Raw genomic sequence first — 24,082 nt, forward strand, 5'->3', positions numbered from 1 at the left:
TCACTCAGCTGCTAATTGAAAGGTCAGTGGTTCACACCTACCAGCTGTTCCTCGGGAGAAAAGACCTAGTGATCTATTCCCACAGAAGATTATATCCTGGAAAAGCCTCTAGGCAGTTCAATTCTGTCCTGCAGGGGCACTAAGAACAGGAATCAACTCAATGTCACAACAATAACAACAATCTTTCATTAATATAGAAGGCTGATGAGGCAGAGAGTATGTCTGTTGTATTCTCTACTGTGTCTTCAGCATCTAAAATTAAGCCTAGCACACAATAATCTCTAATATTTGTTGACTGCATGAACGAAATATCTCATTTAACTATGTGAATCATGAACTCAATCTAAAGCACAGAGATCTAGGTATAAACATATAGAGTATGTTATATAAGTTGTATATTATAATAGTTAAGGTTGCATGTCAACTTGGCAGGACCATGAGTCTAACTGGTTTAGAAGTTATGATATACTGATTCCTCACGATGAGATATGATATAATGTAATCACCTCTATGATGAGATGTGCTATGAGCAGCCAATCAGTTAAAAGGAATTTCCTTAGGTGTGTGGCCTGCTTCCAATATATATACTAACATTCTGGGAAAATTCCCTGGCTTTCTGCTGGATCTTAATCCAGAATCCAGCTCATAACCTCCTGGACTTGAACCAATGGCCTACTGCATTGCCTACCAATCTTGGATTGTTGCCTTCACAGCCTGTGAGTCAACAATCTGCCAATCTGCCATTTTACCTGCCAATCTTGGATTCGACACCCTCCAAAGCCAGTAGCCTACTACACTGCTTGTTGATCTTGAGTCTGTCAGCCTCTGCAGCTGTGTGAGTCAGATGAAGACTTCACCTTGATGTTTGACCCACAAACTTGGAACTTGTGAATCTCTACGGCTGTGTGAGCCATTTCCTTCAGAGCAATCTATCTATCTAAGGCTCACCAGTTTTGCTTCACTAGGGAATACAGCCTAAGACACATACATATATATTAAACACACACTATATGAAAGCATCTAATCTTTTATCCTTAGGAGCTCTGGTGGCCTTAGTGCCTAAGGCATTTGACTGCTAACCAGAAGGCTTGCAATTTAAACCCACCAGCCATTCCTCAGAAGATGATCGGACAATCTATTTCTGTAGAGATACCTCCCTGGAAACCCAAGGAGGGGTCACTATGAGTTGGGAAAGACTCGATGGCAGTGAGTTAGGTTTTCTTTAAAGGAAGCATTTATTCTCACTGGTTTGGTTGTTGTTAGGTGCCATAGAGTTGGCTTTAACTCACAGTGACCCCATGTACAACAGAACAAAACTCTGAGTAATCCTCACAATGTTTGCTAGGCTTGAACCCATCACTGCAGCCACTGTGTCAATCTATCTCATTGAGGTTCTTTCCCATTTTCACTGACCCCCTACTTTACCAAGCATGGTATCTTTTTCCAAGGACTGGTCCCTTCTAACAACAAAACCAAGCATGAAGTACATGAAATGAAGCTTGGTCATTCTCACTTCTAAGGAGCATTCAGCTGCACTTCTTTCAGAACAGATTTGTTTGCTCTTCTGGCAGGCCATAGTATTTTCGGTATTCTTTGCCAACACCATAATTCAAATGGATCAGCTCTTTTTTGAATAAGGTTTTCCTTATTCAATGTCCAGCCCTCACATACATATAAGGCTACTAAAAATGCACACAATGGCTTGAGTCAGGCGCACCTCAGTCTTCAAAAGGAGATCTTTTCTCTTTAACTTTTTAAAGAGGACTTTTGCAGCAGAAGTGACCAGTGCAATATGATGTCTGATTTGACTGCTACTTCCATGGGTGTTGATGAAGATGCAAGTAAAGTGAAATTCCTAACAACATCAATCTTTCCTCCATTTATTGTGATGTTGCTTATTGGTCCAACTGTAAGAATTTTTCCTTTCTTTATGCTGCAGTGTAATCCATTCTGCAGGCTGTAGTCTTTGATCTTCATCAATAAGTATTTTAAGTCATTTTCCCTTTCAACAAGCTAGGGTGATGCCACCTTCTTCTTCATATTGTCCAGCTTCCTGGATTATTTGCTGAGCACAGAGACTGAATAAGTATTGTAAAGGATATAACATTGATGCACACTATTCCTGATTTTAAACCATTTAGTATCCCCTTGTTCTGTTTGAATGAATGCACTGTGGTCCATGTGCAGGTTTCTCATAAGCACAGTTAAGCACTTCAGAATTCCCATTCTTCACGTTATTATCCATCATTTGTTATAAGCCACATAGTAAAATGGCTTTGCACAGTCAATAAAACAGAGGTAAACATCTTTCTGGTATTCTTTGCTTTCAGCCAAATCCATGTGACGTCAGCAATGATGGCCCTTGTTTCACACTCTCTTCTGAATTCAGCTTAAATTTCTGGCAGTTTCCTCTCAGTATATTGGTACAACCATTTTTGCATTTGGTTTGGTAGATCCTTCCCATATCTTTTCATACTCTATATTTCATCTTTATTCCCAAATGCAAACAGAAGGAAAAAAAAAAGTTTATATGAATTCTACAAAAATCCACTTAAAATGTCATCATTATCAACCTTGCATAACTCTAATTATTATCTGCTCAGATCCAAGGCGCCAGACAGTAATTCCTACCTCTCTCCTAAATCTCCATGCATACTCTTAAGTGTCTAAGAACTGGGAACATACAAAAGAATAGAAGACCTGTAGGTCCAAAGTACCAGATCTGAGGAGAGTAATATTACCTGTATTATTTACATCTGATAAAAGCCATCAATCTAGTTTCAAAGAAATTAATCTGGCTCACTCACTCTTACATCAGGATCCTATCATAAATTGTAATGATTTCCAAAAAACAAACCAAACTCATTGCCGTCCCGTTGCATCCGACTCATAGCGACCCCTTCCTTGGGTTTCTGAGGTGGTATCATTATGGAAGTAGATTGCCCAATCTTCCTTCTGAGGAGTGGCTGGTGGGTTTAAATCATCAGCCTTCTGGTTAGCAGTCAAGTGCCTTAGGCACCACATCACCAGAGCTCCCACCTTAACTTCCCTGACTTAAAACTCTTACCGAATCAATATAAAAAAAATATACTAAGAAACACCAAGGAATGCAGAATACCAAAATTTTTGTTTCAAATAAAGTATAATCACAAAATAAAAATAACCAACAAAGATTAACTTTACATCACTTATCATGTAGCACATCATGGTGATGCATTATCACAATGTTATTACGATAAAATTGGGATTAGTCTAGATACATGCAATGAATTTCAAACAAATACTAAATTTCATTAACAGTTACAAAACTTTTCATTGAAAAAGAATGTTAAATGAAAATAATGGTAATAATCATCAACAATAACAAACAGGCAAAATGAGCACTCAACACTGTCAAGGGCACTGGAAACTGATGTAAACTTAAAACCTAATAAACACAGAAAATGCTCACTGAATTTTACTTAAAATTTGAAATGCCAAAATGTCCAACTAGAGGAAAATAGTTTCACAAGCTGCTTTGCATGTATGGGATAATTGTTGTTGTTGTTGTTATGTGCTATCGAGTGGGACCCGACACATAGCGACCCCTCCTTGGGTTTCTGAGGCAGTATCACTATGGAAGTAGATTGTCCCATCTTCCTTCCAAAGAGTGGCTGATAGGTTTGAACCGCCAGCCTTCTGGTTAGCAGTCAAGTGCCTTAGGCACTACGCTACCAGAGTTCCTTGTATGGAATAATGTTGTTGTTGTGTTGTTTGCCATCAAGTCAGCCCCAACTCATAGTGTATGGAATAATAGTGTGTAATAAATAAATATTTGTGAAGAATATAAAAGGTGATAGAAAAAATATTCAATCATTCAACCATTTACTGAGTCCCTCCTGTTTACTTGTGCTATGACACATACTCTGAAAAGTGAAAATACTGAAACCTAAGCCTGTGTGTGTATGGCAAAGATAGTCAAGAAACAAGCCATTTGCTGTAGCAGCCCCCTAAAAAGGCACAGAAGCTCTGGCTGTCTCTGAGAGTAGGTATGCAGTGAGTCTGAGAACAGGAAGACTGATGACTTTGTCTAAGTATTTTAAAAAACATAGCACAGTCTCTTCTTGTCTGCTCACGTTAAGAAGGCTAGCATCTATGCCCCCATCTCCTAGAAGACTGGAAGACAACTTCTGGGTCAGTTTACGGAACAAAAGACTTAAGTACTGATACTTTGAGAGTCCCACTTGATTGGCATACAGCAAAGTCCCTTAGTTTATAAGCCCCACCTACACACACAAAGCTTCCAATCACCATTTGTGCCTCACCTATAAATACAAATAGACAGCAAAGAATCAAGTTATTTGATGAAAACCTCCAACATGAAAAAGAAAAAAGACAAAATCAAACAGAAAAGAGGTACTCAGAAAAAGCACAATCAAAACAATGAGTAGAAAAAAAAAAAATTAAACCTCCTAACATCTTCAGAAGAAATATGATGAAACAAGAATAAACAGACATAAAAGGAAAATAAATTTCTAATATATAATTCCAGGCCAGCCTATCACCTTATATAAGTAGAATAGAAATGTTTTCATACATATCAAGTCTCAAAACCTGCGGGAAGGTCCTTTAAGACAGGCCCAATGAAACAGAGAGGTTAAACCATTAGAAAAAAGGACATGGGGATCAGGACGTAGACTGTGCAGGCATAGAGAATCCCTAGAGTAGGGCAACTCAAAGTTCCCAAATGCCAACTGTGGAGGATTCTACGAAGGATGCCTCCAAGGACAGGAAAGATCAACCTGGGTGCTTAGATGGTGTGTCTGCATGTACTGAGACGGGCTGGCAGTTCTACTGATAAATTCTGGGATGGATTAGTGATAAATACTTAGAAAAGTAAGCAAACAAACCAATAAAAACAATGAATAACTCCAGGAAAAGAAAGCTATATGAAAAAGAAAATGTTTCATAATAGTGATCCACCTTGCTGGCACAGCGGTTAAGCACTCAGAAGCTAACTGAAAAACTGGCAGTTAAAGTCCACCAGCTGCTCCTCAGGAGAAAAATGAGGCAGTCTGCTTCTGTAGAGACCCTCGGAAACTATGAGCAGTTCTACTTTGTCCTGTAGGGTTGCTATGAGTCAGGATGGACCAGATAGCGATAAACCAAAGCCAAACTCACTGCCATTGAGTCAGTTCCGACTCACAGCGACCCCTCCTGGGGTTCCCATGCTGGTATCTCTATGGAAGGAGACTGCCCAGTCTCCCTTCCGAGGAGCGGCTGCTGGGTTTGAACTGCAGCCTTCTGGTTAGCAGTCAAATGCCTTAGGCACTACGTCAGCAATGGGTATACGTGTATGCGTGTATAGCTCTATGCACACAGTGCATAAAGAGAAGGAGCTTCATGCTCCAAGTCTCTCTTGCTGACTTCTCTTTACTTGTCTGGGGAATGCTGGTGAAGGCATCACAGCCTGCTGAGAAGTCTCCCATGAGCTGCTTGCTACAGAGCCTGCACTTCTTCCCAGAGCTGTTATCAAATCAACTTTTATGAGCTCAAATGAAATTTGTTTTTGCCCTATGCTTGAGGGTGAGTGGGAAGTCATTTTGGGAGGGAAAAAAAAGCTTAAAAAACATGACCTTTTTACAAATTATTAGGGCCAGGGAAATAAGAGCTTAACAATAATCAGTCATGCTTTTCTGTTTAAAGGGGAATGAAGTGACCCACAGGTATATAACAAAGATCAGAGATTTAAAATTGTCATGTAAATATGAAATGGCAAAATGACAAACGCATACTTGCCAAGCTTAGTTAGATGTGTTTCAGCCATTAAAATAATCCATGTTTGTCCTTCCTTTGCAAAACAAAATATTTGCTAAGACATTGGTTAAACCACTGTGAAATAATTAAAACATAGCAGCCAGTGTCATTCAGACTAAGAAAAGCATCCAACACTGTGTTAGCATTCATGACCCTGCCCTCTATAGTGCTGACTGGCAGCACTACAGCCAATCAGCAAAGGCATCCCTAAACAAGTCATGAGAGGACTGGGTGCCTTTCAGGTCCTCAAACATACCAATCTCTTCCACGTTTCTGCACATCCTGGTCCCTGTCTAGAAAGGACACTTTTTTCCCAACATTCTTCCCACAATTTGCTTTTTTCATCATTGTGTCTCAGCTTCCTCTCCTACATATATAAATTAGGTACCCTCCCCACCAGACTGTTATCTCCCTTACAATCCTTCTCCGTAGTATCCCTTGTTGTTACTGTTAGCTGCCATGGAGTAAGACCCAGACTCACAGCAATACTATGCACAGTGGAGGATACGCTGCCCAGCCCTACACCATACCGATGGCTGGTCGTGGATTGCACTTAGTGATTTTAGGGTTTTTACTGGGTGGTTTTTGGAAGTAGATCTCCAGGCCTTTCCTCCGAGTCTGTCTTAGTCTGGAAGCTCTGCTGAAGTCTGTTCAGCACCACACCAACACACAAGCCACCCTACCTGACAGTCAGGTAGGGGCTGTGCAAGAGATGCACTGTCTGACTGCCTGGGAATTCAATGCAGGTCTCTCACATGGAAGGCAAGAATTCCACCACTGCCCCCCCACAATATTCCTAGCACTCTAGTTACAGGTAAACTGTGTTTGTGTATGCTCAGTCTCTCTTTCTCCAGGAGGCTGGCTATACATGCCAGAGAAGCTAAGACCATGTCTGTTTACACAAAGTATATCCAGTGTCTAAGGAACTGTATGGTACAAATGTAGGCACAACTCTATAGGATAAATAAAGTACATTCAAAGTTCCACCTTTAGTTGTAAACATGTCAGCCCTTACTCAGCCCAATGAAACAAGACCTTTCCGCACCTGGAAACTAACCCATTTTAGTCCAGTCAATTCCACTCCTAACAACCCTATAGGAGAAAGTAGAAATCCCCACAGGGTTTCCAAGGGTGTAATCTTTACAGAAGCAGACAGCCTCATCTTTCTTCCACAGACTGGCTGGTAGCTTCAAACTGCTGACCTTTCAGTAGCAACTAAGCACTTCAATCACTGCACTGGCCACCAGGGCTCCCCCTATCTGCTATAAAAACCAAAAACCAAACCCACTGTCATCGAGTTGATTCTGACTCACAGTGACACTTTAGGACAGAGTAGAACCACCCTGTAGGGTTTCTAAGGCTATAAATCTTTACAGAAGCAGATTGCTCCTTTCTCCTGGGGAGCAGCTGGAAGGTTCGAACCACTGACCTTCTGGTTATCAGCCCAATGCTTTCACCACTATGCCTCCAAGAAAAACCTAACATTAAACAATGAAGGTTCCCTTATTGACCTATAAGAACAACTGAGGAAGAGGAAACAAGCTGTAGTGACATATCTGGGGTGTGAGACTGGGAAGAGTGGGTGCTTCGGTTAGCACAGTCACTAAGCCACAGTTCTCAGTCAGGCCAGTGCCTGCTACTGACTTTCCCTGGACTCCAGAGATCTGCTTGACTGCTATTTTTCTACTGACATTAACTCTTACCTTGACTAGTGTGGTAGTTCAGTTTGTGTGTCAACTTGGCTTGGCCTGGTTGAGTGGCTGGGCAGCTGGTGGTAGTTAGTTATTCCTCATGAGGAGACTGGCAATCAACTCCATGATGGGATCTACCACAAGCAGCTGAGTAGCTAACTTTGGGATATGGTCTGCTTCCTGTATGTGAGGAGAAGCCTTGGGAATGGTCTCTAGCCTATGGCACGTTTGGACCCTGCATGTAGCCGTGTCGTTGCTCAGCAGCCTGCTATGGTCTGCCGGCCTTGAGACTTACAATGGACTTAAGTTAATGGCCTGCCATGTGGTTTGGTAACATCAGGACTGTGCCTTTTTACTTGTCAACCTTGGGGCTTCTCAGCCTCAGCAGCCAGCAGCTGTCTGAGTGAAGAAATGCCTCTAGCTCCAGTGGGCCGGGAGCAGGAGGCAGAGCTGAAGCCCAAGGTTGAGGGGCTTTCACCCAGCCCCTAGAGCCTGGCACTTTGAACTTGAACTTAAAGCCTCCAAGTGGTAAGAATAAACTCCCGTTTGTTAAGGCTATCCCATTTGCGGTACGTTCCTGTCAGAGCAGCACTAGGTAGCCCGACCAACTAGTTTTTCCTCTGAACTGAAACAGAATCAAACGCAAATTTACAGCTTTTCTTTTTCCATGTCTGTGGCAGGTAATCTCCATGGCCTCTACTGATCCTTGCTTCCTAGTATTCATGTCACTTGGGTAGCAGACCCCTCCCAAGTTGAGCAAGGCTGACTTACAGATATGCCAGAACATTGTGGAAATGTTGATCTGAGACCTTGGCTAGGAAATTTGCCTGCAGCTCTATCACTCACTCTGGTGGATGTCAGATCATTAGGAGACCACGCAGACTCCAATGGCTTTTGTTTTTAATGATTTAAAAGGATTTCATAAGATTTATCTAGTTTTCAGAAAAAGAAAAAAGAATTTCTTGTATTAATAAGAGTCAGGGTTTCTTAAAGGGATTGTTGTTGTTACTGCCATCTAGTCAACTCTAACTCACAGCAGCCTCATGGACAACAGAACAAAATGTTGCCAGTCCAGTGCCATTTTCCTCATCACCAGCACATTTAAGTCCATCACTGTGGCTACCGTCTATTCAATGTCACTGAGGGTTTCCTTCACTCTCACCAGCCCTCCTCTTTGTCAAGCATGATGTTCTCTAACAATGAATACCTCACGATATGTCCAAAGCAAGCAAGTCAATGTTCTGTTCTAATTCACAAAGTTTTCAATGGCAAATTTTTGAATTACTATCAAACATACCATGGACTGCTAGAAGAATGAACAAATCTGTCTTGGAGGAAGTACAGCCAGAATGCTCCTTAGAAGCAAGATGGCCAGACTTTGTCTCTTGTACTTTGCTCATGTGGTCAGAAGGGACCAGTCCCTGGAGAAGGACATCATGCTTGGTAAAGTAGAGGGTCAGTGGAAAGGGGAAGACCCTTAAGGAGATGGACTAACACAGTGGCTGCAACAATGGGCTCAAGCATGGCAATGACTGTGAGGACAGCACTGGACCAGGAAGTGTTTTGTTCCATGGTACATGGGATTGCTATGAGTTGGAACTGACTCAAAGGCCCCTAACAACAACAATTTTTGGAAGTAGATCAGGTGGCCTAATTCTTCCTAGTCTGTCTTAGTCTGGAAGCTCTGATGAAACCTGTCCACCATCGATGATCCTACTGGTATATGAAATACTGATGGCACGGCTTTCAGTACCATACCCACACATAAGCCACCATAGTATGAAAACTAACAGATGGTGGCTTAAAGGGATTAGACGATGAGAAAGAAAAAATGAAAAAGAGGCTGAAGTGTACCCTGAAGATCAGGAATGAAAGGAATAAACGAGTTCATAGGTTAACCCCAGCTGGTTTCTTCATTTGCCACAAGCTTGCTTTAGCAAATTTTACTGGAGCCCAGACCAAAGAAAAGTTTTAAAGATCACAGTAGAGAGAGGAAGAAGATATACAGTTTGCTATCTCAGAAGTCAGTGGAGTTTTTAAGAAAAGGAGGAAAAGTTTTAAGTGGCAGCAGGTGGATATCAAGATAACTTTTGCAGTGCAGGGAATTACTTGGTATGGCTCTTCCAGCCACAGGCTTTGTGATTCCCACCAAACGACTGTGTGGAACTATGTAAATGTGAGGAACCTGCAGCCCACCCAAGGGACTGGATAGCTTGTTAATAATGTAAATTAAGGTACATAACACCCTTGCAGGGGTGGGACCTGTGCAAATAAGGTGGATGGAACTCTAATGTGGGGACTGGTCAGTTTCGCCATCTCGCTTAAAATGAGCCATCCCTGAGGCAGAAAAGGGGGGTTCTCCCTGCCATCAAAAGGGAAGAAGCAAGAGTGGAGTGTGTCCTTGGACCCAAGATCCCTGTCTTGGACTTTCCTGGCAGAAAGATGGTGGCAGCAGAACCAAGAAACTGGTACAAGACAGAGCAGTGGGCTTCCCGGCCCCCAGAGTAAAAACGCTGAGTGCCTTTGGGCAGAAGGCTTACTGATGGAGTTGGGTGCAAGGATCAGCAAAGTTAAAAGAGCTTTGTAACACTTGCCCAAGTAGGTCAGTGGCCAAGGGCCATAGAGAAGCCTGTCTCTAGAGGAGAGGCTGTCCTGATGGAAGAATTGTATCCAGAGCATTCCTGAATCTGAATGATAACCTGTTATTTCCCTAATAAACTCCACACTCATTGAGTATTGTCTGTGAGTTCCGTGTGACCATTGCAACAAACTGTCAAACCCAGCAGTGAAGTTAAGAGTGCTCTGGGAGGGATGGCTGGTGTCAGACTTGATAAGAAGAGTGAAAAGGTGGAGGCACATCTGGCCTCTGCCCCACAGGAACCAGCCTGGGGCTGTTGATGTTCTTGATCCTCCTCCCACCTTATAAAGTTAGAGGAGGTTGGAGGAAGCTGTCCCCATGCCCTTTTTGCAATTTTATATACACAGATATTGGCAATTTGCAAAAGTACTAGCCATATTTCTTTATACTATAAAGGTAGACCATACTGTACTTTATACTATAAAGGTAGACAAAGGTTCTTCATGTTTTCCTCTTTATTCCCTTCCATAATACATGTGGAACATAAAACACTCTAACCTGAAAAGGGACTTGGTCACCATGATGACTCCTCAAGTGGGAGAGGAGCACATATCCTCCGCAAAGCCAAAAATCACTTTCCTAACAAATGAGTTCTCAAAGCACTTGAGATTTGTTTTGTTCTATTATTAAATTCCACTTCGATTTATGTTGCCTCTATCTCTTCACAGTCCTCTTTCTAAGTTCCTCTCTACTTTTATTATAACACGGGCTAGGAAGAACAGTAACTGAGGTACTTAGCAGCACAGTGCAGAATATTTTCTCTTACACCTTCAAAAGGCCAGAGAAACAATAAGATAAAGTTTTCATTGTTCATGGATGACAGTTAATAATAGTGACTTTATTGTGTATCACAATTTCTCAGAGTTTTTTTCTAGTGATACCAGAGACAAAAGGGGAAAATTCCTCTTAATCATAAGCTGCTGGCTTCTGTTCTTCAACAGTGGGAAAGAACAAGATCTCGAGAGACAGACACTCAACACACTCGGCTGGATTATAGTTAGAAGTGAAAAATAAAAAAATAGGGTGGGGCATCTAGGGGAGTTTAACTTTATTAGTTTGTGACGAGGATTACCACTGGCACACATCGAGGATTACCACTGGCACACATTGTCCATGTTCCCTGGAGTGTCCCAAATGCCTTAAAATCAAAGAATCGGAGACTAGAAATTCCCTTACAAGCAAAATGCAGACAAAGAACATAACTGATTTGATATCTGACCAGTTTATATCAGTTTAGCCCCTTGCCACCACCTTACTGCCAACACTGAGGTTGTACAGTTCTGAAGGCTAAAGTCTGGAAGGCAGTCCATGGTTTTGACTCAGTGAGAACTCCTGAGCATGAATGAACTACTTAGTCTGCTCCCCAGTTCCTGCCCACAGAAACCATGTGAGATAAAAAGAAGACTATTTTTGTAGCAAGCTGCTAAGTTTTGCAGTAATTGGTTTTGCGGCAATAGATAACTAATATGCTCTCTCATCACTCAAATTCACACAGTTTACTAGAGATTTTCAGTTGATATAAAAAGCAATGAGATATATTGTGAGAATACAAAATTGGAAATTTATTATTTTTTTTCATTTTATCACAGAACACACACAGACAAGGGAAAGCTAGTATGTGAATGCATGATTTTCAGGCTCCACTAACAACAGGGAAGGCAGCTTTTATAAGATGAGTTGGGTAACTTTTCTTTTCTTCATTGACCCAATTTTTATGAAGAACTGTTCTCCACCCCAGAGAAGCTACTAAAACGTAATCTGTTTCAAAAATCTACATTACTGGAGGACAAATAGGAAAGGAGGTTAACCTAGGATAATCCTAGGTTTGAATCACTGCCAGTTATGAATGTTAAGCATTCCAATAATTTTTAAAAATATTTTTATAATTGATAGAGTTCTAGAAAGTAAGTACAATCTTCTCTTTTAGAGCTATACTTCACCTTTTGGCGAAATATAAAGCATGACCTTTAAAGAGTAGCTTTTTCTCAAATTATAAGCAAACAGTTAAGAGAGCTGGGTGTACAGTTTTCTCTGTATAAACTGGCATAAATCTAAACTACAATGAAAAATGTACAACATTTCACAAAAACAAAGTATCTTATTAACAAATTTATGACAGACTACAGATACCATGTTGCTATCAGGTGCCACTGAGTCTGTTCTGACTGGCAGTGACCCGACGTGACCGAACAGAACTGCCCTGGCCCCCACCCCGAGTTTTCTTGGCAGTGATCTCCATGGAAGCAGACGGTCAGCTCTTTCCCCTGTGGAGCTGCTGGATGGACTCACACTGTCAACCTTTCAGTCTGTGCCACCAGGGCTACTGATAGATGTCTCGGGGCTATGGGGGGCTCATTTTCATATAAAAACGGCTACAATAAGCAGACAAATTGGTGTATAACAAAGTTTTCTGTTTTGTTTTGCTTTAAAAGTCACCTACCTTTCAGCGGATCATGCTCTGCTCTCATGATATCAATAAGGGAATTTTCCAAAGAGTGCATATTCAAACTGTCATACATTCTACTTCGATCCTGAAAGAGAAGAAAGTAAGTCTCTCAATATAATATCTGCAACTTTATCAAAATGTCATTATAAAAATACCATATAAATCCTCTTACATAATATGAACAGGATATCTGATTAATATATTATTAATCAGTTTGCACCCCAAGGCAATACAGGAACTAAAGATCTCCTGAGCTACAATCTCTTGTTTTGGAGGACAATATATTCAATATATTTATCTCTAAGATCTCATCTCAAGAATGATCTAATTTCACTGGTAATATTAATGTAATACAGTAAAATGTACTGTTATTATTCTAAATTTATAAAGATTCCTAAAATATTATGCATATAGAAAATACTTTCAAATGTTTATCTAGGAAGACAGACACTGACACTTGAAAAATAAATATTTTTGGGGAAAGAACTTAATTCCTTATTGCACCATACTTTAAACATCTATCAAACATTTTATGTTGTTTGACTTAGTGTCTGAATAGATTTTCATGATAACAAATGCTTACACATCTAATAAATAAAAATCAAAAGAATGAACTAGTACTATCAGAACAAAAACCAGTTTCTAGAATATTTCTATTCAAATATCAATCTTCAAATGGTCATCTGTGGGTTTCTGCATTTCTAAGCCCTCTCCTCCTCTCCCCTGCTCCCCCACTCCAGAAAAAAAAGGCAAATGAAAGAGGCAGTAATAAAAGTACCCTCACACCTCACTAAATTTCCTACTTCAATGCAGGACAAAGTTGGTGTCTTTTTTGTAGTCAGGATTCTTGTTTGCTGAATGGTAATGACCCCAGTCACTTATGCAAAGAAAGGAATCAGACTCTTTAATGCTTATACATGGGCACTGTATTCTGTTCTGCTCAATACCTATTGCACGAGAACAAATATATATATGGAAAGCTGCCACTGCAACTACCTGTTGTCTGCCAGTGTGTCTGCCATACTGCAATGGCTTGCATGTTCCTGTGATGCTGAAAGCTATGTCATCACTATTTCAAATACTAGTAGGGTCACCCATAGTGGACAGGTTTCAGTGGACCTTCTAGAGTAAGACATACTAGGAAACAGGATCTGGCAATGCCCTTCTGAAAAATCTGGTCCCTGGAAACAGGAGTAGCAGTGGAACACTGTCTGATACAGTGTCAGAAGCTGAGCCCCTCAGGTTGGAAGGCACTCAAAACACAACTAGGGAAGAACTGCCTCTCAAAGTTGAGTCAAACTTAATGATGCAGATGGAATAAAGCTTTCAGGACCTTCATTTGTTGCTGTGCTAAGACTCAAAACGAGAAGAGCGAGCTGCAAACAGACATTAATAATCCAGATGTGAAAAGTATGATATTCTGAGCATTACTGAGCTGAAATGGACTGGTACTGGCAAATATGAATTGGACAATCATATGGTCTACTATGGGAGTTCTGGTAGCTTAGCGGCTAAGGTACTTGACTGCTAAGCAGAAGGCTGGTGGTTCAAACCCACCAGCCACTCCTCAGAAGGAAGGTTGGGCAATCTACTTCTGTGGTGATACTGCCTCGGAAACCCAAGGAGGGGTTGCTATGAATCAGGTCCGACTCGATGGCAAGTAACAACAACAGCATGGTCTACTATATTGGGAATGACAAATTGAAGAAAAATGGTGGTGTAGTCATGGTTTCAAAGATCATTTCAAGGTCTACCTTGAAATATAACCTGTAATTGACAAGATAATATTCAAACATCTACAAGGAAGACCAGTTACAACAATCAAATTTTCACAACAACCACTTATGCCAAAGATGAAGAACTTAAAGATTTTTATAAACTTTGCAGTGTGAAATTGACCAAACATGCAATCAAGATTCATTTATAAGTACTGGTGATTGAAATGTGAAAGTTAGAAACAAAGAATTGGTAGTTGGGAAACATGTCTTGTGATAGAAATGAAATCACTTAGAATTTTGCAAGATTAATGACTTAACCATTGCAAATACCTTTTTTCAACAACATAAACTATACATGTGGACTTCCCCAGATGGAATATACAACAATCAGATCGACTACGTATATGGAAAGAGACTATAGAGAAGCTCAGTATCATCATACAGAACAAGGCCAAGCAATGACGATGAAAAAGGCCACCATTTGCTTACATGCAAGTTCAAGCTGAAGCTGAAGATAAGTAAAACAAAGCCACATGAGTCAAAGTATAACCTCGAGTATATCTCACCTGAATTTGGAGACCACCTGAAGAACAGATTTGACGTACTAAACAGTAATGAATGAAACCAGATGAGTTATGAAATGACATGCAGGACATCATATATGAAGACAGCAAAAGGTCATTAAAATAGCAAAGAAAGGAAAAACAAAATGAATGTCAGAAGAGACTCTGAAACTTACTTTCAAATGTAGAGTAGCTAAAGCAAATGGAAAACATAATGAAGTAAAAGAGCTGAACAGAATAATTCAAAGAATGGCTCAGGAAGACAAAGTAAAGAATTACAATAAAATGTGCAAAGAACTAGAGTTGGTAAACCAAAAGGGAAGAATACGCTTAGGTGTTCTCAGTCTGAAAGAACTGAAGAAACATTTCAGGCCTCGAGCTGCAATACTGACAGATTCTGTAGGCAAAAAAACTGAATGATGCAGGAAGCAGCAAAAGAAGATGGAAGGAATATACAATCACTGTACCAAAAAGAACTGGATGACATTCAACCATGTCAGGAGGTAGCATATGATCAGGAACCAATTGTACTGAAGGAAGAAGTCCAAGTTACACTGAGAGAATTGGCAAAAACTTTGTAGGAACTGATAAAATATACTCACTGTGATGTTTCAACAAATGGATATAGCATTGGAACTGCTTAGTAGTATATGCTAAGAAATCTGGAAGATAGCCACCTGGGTCAACCAACTGGAAGAGATCCGTATTTGTGCCCATTCCAAAGAAAGGTGATACAATAGAATTAAGAAATTATTGAAAAATATCATTAATATCAAACAGAAGTAAAATTTTGCTGAAGATAATTCATTAACGGTTACAGCAGGACATTGACAGGGAACTACAAGAAATTCAAGGCAAATTCAGAAAAGGATGTAGAATAAGGGATATCACTGCTGATGTCAGATGGATCTTGGCTGAAAGATTTTTTTTTTTTTTGGAAAGTTGTCTACCTGTGTCTTATTGACTATGCAAAGACATTCAACTGTTTGGACCATAAAAATTTATAGAAAACATTGTGAAGAATGGGAATTCCAGAACACTTAACTGTGCTCATGAGGAACCTGGATATAGACCAAGAGGCTGTTGTTCAAACAGAACATGGGGATACTGAATGGTTTAATATCAGGAAAGGTGTGTGTCAGGGTTCTATCCTTTCACAATATTCATTCTATCTGTATGCTGAACAAATAATAAGAGAAGCTGGATTATATGAAGAAGAACGAGACAAGAGTAATGGAAGATTAACAACCTGTGATATGTAGGACACAACCTGGCTTGCTGAAAGTGAGGAAGACTTGAAGCACTTACTGATGAAGATCAAAGATGACAGTCTTCAGTATGGATTATACCTCAACATAATGAAATCAAAATCCTCACAACTGGACCAATAAGCATCATAATGACAAATGGAGAAAAGACTAAAGTTGTCAGGGATTTCATTTTACTTGGATCCACAATCAACACCCATGGAAAGAGCAGTCAAGTAATCAAATGACCTATTGCATTGGGCAGATCTGCTGCCAAACACCTCTTTAAAGTGTTAAAAAGCAAAGATGTTACTTTGAGTACTAAAGAATTTTCAATAGCCTCATATGCATGTGAAAGCTGAGTAATGAATAAGGAAGACTAAAGAAGAACTGATGTCTCTGAATTACACTGTAGGCAAAGAATATACCATGGACTGCCAGAAGAATTAAGAAATCTGTCTCAGAAGAACTATAGCCAGAATGTTCATTAGAAGTTAGGACAGCGAGACTGCATCTAACATACTATGGATGTGTTATCAGTCCCTGGAGAAGGACATCATGCAGAGTAAAGCACAAGGTCAGAGAATAAAAGGAAGACCCTCCAGGAAACAGACTGACTGTGGCTGTAACAATGGGCTCAAACACAGCAAAGATTATGAGGATGGCGCAAGACCAGGCAGTGTTTCATTTTGTTGTTCACAAGTGTTGCTTTAAGTTGGAAGCAACTCGACCGCACCTAATCACCACCACAACCAGCACAAACTCTGGGCAATGGTCCCTACATCACCTGGGAGTCTTCCCCCAAACCCTTCCATGCCAACACCCACCCTTTTAAGTACATGTGTGTATTTATGTTTGTGCACATGGATGTGCTGAAAGCAGGGCATGTCAGTTTAAACTCTCAGGATACTATCAACACAGGAAATAGGGAAGGGCTGAATAAGTAAAGAAGGTAGGAAAAAAAGAAGTCCACACAAAAACCAGAATTAGATGCTTCAGAGCAGGGATTCTTAACCTAGGGTCCATGCACTTCAAGAGGGGCCACGAAGTCTCTGAAATTATATGCATACATTATTCTTTCTGAAGGATGGGTGTATAGCTTTCATCCACTTCTCAAAGGAGTCCACAATCCAAAGAGGTAGGACCGGTCGTTCAGAACTGAAGAAAACAGAAGCTCCCCAAGAATAGGTTGATTTATTTAAATATTTAAATTAAGGCTATAAGCTCTTTAAAGCTGGGAGTAGGAGGGCAGATTCAGTATTACAGACTAAACAAGTTCCATCAGGTAATTTTCAGAAGTAGTCTGCCAGGTCTTTCTTCCTAGCCTGTCCTACTCTGGAAGCTCTGCTGAAACCTGTCCACCATGTGTGGCCCTGCTGGTATCTGAACACCCGTGGCATGGCTTCCAGCATCACAGCAACACATAAGTGTCCCAGGAGGACAAACCAACAGTTGGTGATCATGCAAATTCTGTGGGTTTAAAAACTAAATAGAAATCTTGACACAATTTTAAAGTAATCAAGAACACACCAATACTGATTTGCTTCATAAGTGTGGAAACATTTAGAAATGTACTCACATTGATTACTACATGGCTCTAAGAAACAGCCAAGAGAGCTCACAAAAATAACAATCTCTACAGGGAACTGTTTCCCTTTAACCTATTTTAGAATATGGAAACTATCTGGCACAGAATCAACTACACCGCTTACTAATAGAACAGAACTCCACAATGACAAGCAGGCAAACATGATCTAAACGGATGGAAAAAGCATAAACTCTTATATTCTAGTATTTATTTTACTGCTTTCTTAAATCCAGACATTTGTCACAAAAACTTATGAAAGCTGCTAAAACATCCTAGAAAGGTTGAAAGACACAGAAAAGAACAAAATAACACTAACATTGAAGAGGCTGACCTAAGAGAACAGATTATAAATGCTAAAAATTAATTAAGAAGGGCAATGCACACTGTTAGTACAACAAAAGGATCTCAAACTTAATTAAAAGAGAACTTTTGATAGAATATTTTATTTTTGGCTTTGACATATACAAAACTCTGTTGTATTTCAAAAGAGGTTGTCAAGCAGAACCTTTCACTCTTGAAAATGAAGTGTCATCTCAAAGAAAAAGAGGATGGATTATAGAAAAACTCTATCATTTCCTATTTACAGATGTAACAGAGACACTTTAGCATATGTTCTGCCTAAGTAGAAAGATCAACTTTTGTTACAGTGTTAATATTTGTCTTCAGTTCTCCAAACTTTACTTTACAATAGAGAACAAGGTTGTGCTGATATTGTCCCATATTTTGAATACTCAATGTACTTTCCTGATTACAGTCACGGCACCCTACTGGAATAGTAGCAGCTCACATGCTACTCTGCTTTTTTCCACAACTAGCACTTAATCTCACACTTTCTCACCTTGTTCACATGTATAACCCTTACAACCAGCTGGGTAATTAAAACATTAAGTTACACAGTGCACATATATTTTTTGAAAGTCCTTTATTATTTCTGAACCTGAAACAAGTTCTGTGACAGTCATTCCAAAAATTAAAAAAATAAAAAGAATTAAAAGAGAGAAAGACCAAAAAAACCAAAGCTATTCTATATGCACAAAAAAATGAAAAGAACACAATTGGGGTAAGAACGCAACAAGCACAACAAAGAACTGAACATAGGAGAGGACACATGAGAAAGCAAGCAGCCACGACCTGAGCATGCATAAAAATGAGCCCCTTTCCCTCATTTTCAGTAGCTCTAACAGTTTCATTTCATGTTTATACTCATAGGAAACTGAATTGTTAGAGCTATCGAAAGTGAGATATGAGTCAGAATGGACTCAACAGTAGTGGGTTCTCCCCCTCTTTTTTTTTTTTTTAAACAGTTTGATGTCCACCAATATCCCCTTGCCGTCGTTACTAGATGCTGCTAAGTCAGCTCCAACTCACAGTGACTCTATGAACAACAGGACGAAACAACAAAACACTGCCTGCTCCTCACCCTCCTCACAACATTTGCTATGTCTGAGACCACTGTTGTAGCCACCCTGTCAATCCATCCTGCTGAGGGGCTTCCCTTTGAACTGACCCTCTACTTCACCAAGTATGAAGTCCTTCTCTAGGGGAATGGTCCCTTCTGATAACATCAGCTGGCCTCAGAACCACAATTTAAGGACACTGTAATAGATGGAAAACCAGAGTGGTTCTGCACCAATTTATACACTGATTTCTGTCAGTGAATAAAGACTTCAACTAAGTTCCTTTTATAAGGGAAATGCCTAAATTATCATTGATCATAAATAGTATCATAATAGCTTGGATACTAAGCACTGGAGGAAAAGTGCTTCCACTAATTCAAGGCAGTTTGTGTGCCATGCTCATGCAGTGCAGGTAGACCATCTGCAAAGGCAAGACTCTAGAGTTCAATATATGGATAATCTCACTGCTGGATGACAGGCCAACATGTATCCTACATAGCTTTACCTGCTGCATCATAGTTCTAAAGGCATGATACTGCTTTGTTTACAGGGAACTGATATGTCACATATAGACTTGTAACAACAATAACCTCAGCTAATAGTAAACTTATTCTTGGATTTAAAATACTCAAAAAGTAATGAATAAATATAGTTTATCTAATTGAAAATTCAATAAATTAGAATTCACACTTTCTAGTATGATTTCTTACAAGGATAACAAGCTAGCAGTATTTTGAAGTAAAGTAATCACCAGCCTTAAACAAATTAAGAAAAGAGAGACAACTAGTAATTTTAAGTCAAAAGCATGTGTGCCAATTGATACCTGTGTTTTTACAAAGTTTCAAATCTGAAGCTTTTCCATCAAAATGATAGCTTATTTAAAATAAAGAAAAGGGAACCTGTAAAATTTTATGCAAGTGAAATAAAACCAACCTACAAGACTATCCTTCTCATTCACTGAATTCAATTATATGTCTAGTTCTCAACATAGCAGGGCTTAATGTACCCAGGCATAAGAATTATGACTTTAGTTCTAGAAAATAGTACGTTAGGCCCAATCACCTTAAGACTAACAGATAGAAAAAGTTAAGTGTTTTTAAATAATGTAGCTGTCAGCTAAAATTTATTAGTAGTAAACTGTTTTCATATGATAAAAAAGGTCAGAAATGAAAATAATATACCTAGCTATTTAAAAGCTCAACTATTTTCTATAATTTTAATTTTGCCATATAGTTAGGAACTACCCAACAGTTAAGATACCAATCCTAGTTTGTAATTGCAGCTGTATTTTTAAGGACCTCAGCTTTAAATACCTCAACCTCTTATGGAAGGATGGAAACATGGAACGTATTGTTTATAATAACCACCCTTACGGTGCCCTTAAAGACCAGCTGGGAGGTCGTATACTAACGCGGACCACTGTCCTTCCCTTTACCCCAAACACCAAGATTCCTGAATTCTAAAAACGTTGGTGGGGGTGGGAGGAGCAGGGGAAGAAAAAAATGGCCAAAATGCCAAAACAGACCAGGCAATGTATACGAACTAGCTAAAAAGCCTTAGATTGATTGGCTAGTTCTCATTATACATAAGGAAATGAGACCCCAGAGATGAAAGCCCATAGATGATCTCATCTGTGGTACTTCAGGTTATTGTCTACTCGGCTGGGCCTGGTTGAGTGGCTGGGCAGCTGGATGTAGTTATTTCCCATGGTGAGACTGGCAATCAACTCCTGGTACAAATCTACTGACACTGCTGAGTAGCTGCTTTAGGGATGTATAAGCAGTTTTCAGGAATGTCTCCAGCTTTTTGGCATGCTTGAACCCTGCATGTAGCCAAGTCATTCTTCAACAGCTTCTGCCATGTTCTGCCTATTTTGGGACTTTTTCTGGACTTGAATTAGTGGCCTGCCCTGTAGTTAGGTGATATTGGAATGGTGCCTTTGCACTTGTCAACCTTGGGTTTGTCAGCCTCGGCAGCCAGCAGCTGTTTGAGCGAAAAAAAAAAAGCCTCTAGCTTCAGTGACCCAGGAGCAAGAGGCAGAGCTGAAGCCCAAGGTTGAGGGGCTTTCACCCGGCCTTTAGAGCCTGGCACTTTGAACTCTGACTTCTAGCCTCCAAAAGTTGTAAGAATAAACTCCTGTTTGTTAAATCTGTGGTATTTTAGAGTAGCACAGAAGTAACCAAAATATTATCCAATGTCACCAAGACTGGGGAAGGACTTAGAACACCTTTCCTTCCAGTTCCTATCACTTTCCACTATCTTTCTCTTTCATTGCTGTCTTCAGTTTGGTGACATCGTACCTCTGCCTCAGAGTCCATATGGTACACCAGCAATTTACCAAAATGAAAAAAAGAAAAAAGTCTCTATACGTATGTGTGTGTCTCTGTGTACATAAATGTGTATGTATGTTGTTGTTGGTTGCTGAGAAGATTCTGATAGCGACCCCATGTGCTGCACAGCAGAACTGTACTTCATAGGAATTTGAAGGCTGTGACCTTTCCAAAGCAGATGATCCGGCCTATCTTCTCAAGCGCCTCTGGGTGGATTCAAACTGCCAATCTTTCAGCTAGCAGTTGAGCGCTTAACCATTTGTACCACCCAGAGACATATGTACGTGTGTGTATGTGTGTGTGTTGTGTGAGTGAGAGTGAGAGAGTATGTATCTTTAGGCACCAAATCTCTTTTTTCCGAAAGTGAATTGGCACGTCCCAAAAACCAAACTCCCTGCCACTGAGTCAGATCAGACTCACAGCGACCCCTCCTCAGGTTTCCAAGGCAGTATCACTATGGAAGTAGATTTCCCAACCTTCGGCAGGTTACAAAGAGGTAAAAGCAAAGTGGCTCTGACTGAAGTTGAGATGGGAGGAGTGAAGCTTTGTCCATGGTGGTCCCACGGGCCCTTCCACCAACTGAACACATTTCAGTAACTTGATTTCTCAAAATCCACACACATCCACAGAATTTGCTTTCTTCTCCATAGATACTTATCCCTATCATACATGTACCCTGCTACTTCTTCCCACACATACTCTTAGAACAATCATTTTACTTTCTACCTAAAATAACATGTCCTTATATTATTTTGTTATTTGCCATCGAGTCGGCCCCGACTCATAGTGACCCCTCCTTGGGTTTCCGAGGCAGTATCGCTATGGAAGTAGGAATGCCCAACCTTCCTTCCGAGGAGTGGCTGATGGGTTTGAACCGCCAGCCTTCTGGTTAGCAGTCAAGTGCCTTAGGCATTATGCTACCAGAGCTCCTAACACATCCTTACCATCTTCAAAATAATTATAATTTTCTTCTTTAAACATACCATTTCCTAGGCATTGACATATTTGATTTGAACAACATAACTGCTACCATAAAAATGTTTATGCCTAACTGGGCAAGAATAGAAATACAAAGATAGCTAACTTAACATTAACAAGGCAGTAAATTGCAAATTATATAAAACCAAACAACCAAACTCACTGCCAGTAAGTCTATTCCGACTCACAGCAACTCCCATTGGGTTTCCAAGGAGGTAACTCTTTACTGAAGTAGACTGCCCCATCTTCCTTCCATGGAGCGACTGGTGGGTTTGAACCACCAACCTTCTGGTTAGCAGTCCAATGCCTTAGGCACTACACCACTAGAGCTCCTATAAATTATATAAAAAGGTAACCAGTATTTTTAAGGAGAGACCCTGACAGGACTACTTTGGAAAATAGGTAAAACTTGTTCTAAACAGCTGTTTATGGGTGACAGTTTAAGTCAGTGCTGGCCCTCTAGATTACAATGGTATTTATGAATGGCTCATTCATTTGCTTGTACAAATAAGTGTATTTGTAATACATATAATATTTGCAAAATCCTCTCACATGTTGATACATTAATGAAGGAAGAACTTCAGCTAAGGATAAAACAGCTCCATTCAGTGGACATCCACAATGTCAAGTCCATGCTTGCAAACATGGACTCGGTAAGGTAAGAAAGAATTCTCATCTATAAGGGCTCGGTTTTGTCTATTTGTTCTGTAACCCTCTCCATCACCAGGTACCAGAATACACTAAAAATCAGTCTCCTGGAAATTAGTATTTTGTAACCACCCAGGGCTTGAAAGTAATTTGATTAACAATGACTCCCAGCTTTTTGACTCAGAATTAATCCATAGGAAACAGATGATTTGGAAGAAGACAGTAAAGGAGGACTAATAAAATTCAGAATGAAGTAAATACTATAGGATGAAGAAGTTCTTTATAAAGGCAGAAAAACTAAAATATGACAGGACTTCACCAGAAAAAGTCTTAGGACAAATGTAGCAGATTTCATGAAAGATTTACTAAAAACTTTTGCAAAACGTGAGGAAATGTGAAGTTGAATGTTAATTACACATATGATTTTGTAACTAATTGCAATTAATTCTAAAAAGAGATAAAATCTGTTCAGCTGCACTGATGTTTAAAGTCAGGTGCTCTTACAACCCCAAGTTTCATTAATTCCTTTTCCTAAAAACAAATTTATTTTGTTTTGGAAACATGAAATGATTATAAATTACTTTTAAATTAGAAAATAGGATTTTATATAAAACAGTTTTAATCAAGTGACGCTTAAAAAAGCAAATTGGTTTAATGTCCTCTGACATATGCTTAAATAGAACAGGCATAGTTGGAGAGTTAATACCAATCCTAATCATAATATAAATACTAAACTCCTACCCAAAATCCTGAAAAACATACACTGTGCAGCCTACCTGGTCTATTCTGGATGTTCCGGCTGCAGTGCACCAACTATCTTGGAGGGAATCTGAGCCCCAAGCTGGCAACTGCAAACTAGATCTCACCTTCAATAGCATAGAAGTTTACATCAGAAAGGAGCAGTTTGCTTCCCCACACCCTCCCACAAGAAAAAGAAAAAAAAAAAAAAAACAATCAAAGTTCTTTGTCATTTACTTCTAGACCCTTCAAGGATTCTATCTGTGGCACTCCCCTGCAATGTGCTATAGCATCTCTTCACTAA

At 39.8% G+C, this 24,082-nt stretch overlaps 1 protein-coding gene across 1 annotated transcript in view; it reads right to left on the reverse strand.

Moving 5' to 3' along the window:
- The window catches only part of CPEB2 (cytoplasmic polyadenylation element binding protein 2), an 86,624-nt gene that overhangs the window by 56,056 nt on the left and 6,486 nt on the right, over window positions 1–24,082 (reverse strand). The window contains exons 4-5 of the mRNA XM_007950087.2: window positions 23,817–23,906; window positions 12,566–12,656 (exon numbers count right to left, since the gene is read on the reverse strand). Coding sequence (XP_007948278.1) covers window positions 12,566–12,656; window positions 23,817–23,906 — 181 coding nt within the window. The remainder of the gene's footprint in view (window positions 1–12,565; window positions 12,657–23,816; window positions 23,907–24,082) is intronic.

Source organism: Orycteropus afer, unplaced genomic scaffold (assembly GCF_000298275.1).
Source record: "Orycteropus afer afer isolate SDZICR_OR568_19922 unplaced genomic scaffold, OryAfe1.0 scaffold00262, whole genome shotgun sequence".
Classification (NCBI taxonomy): Eukaryota; Metazoa; Chordata; class Mammalia; order Tubulidentata; family Orycteropodidae; genus Orycteropus; species Orycteropus afer.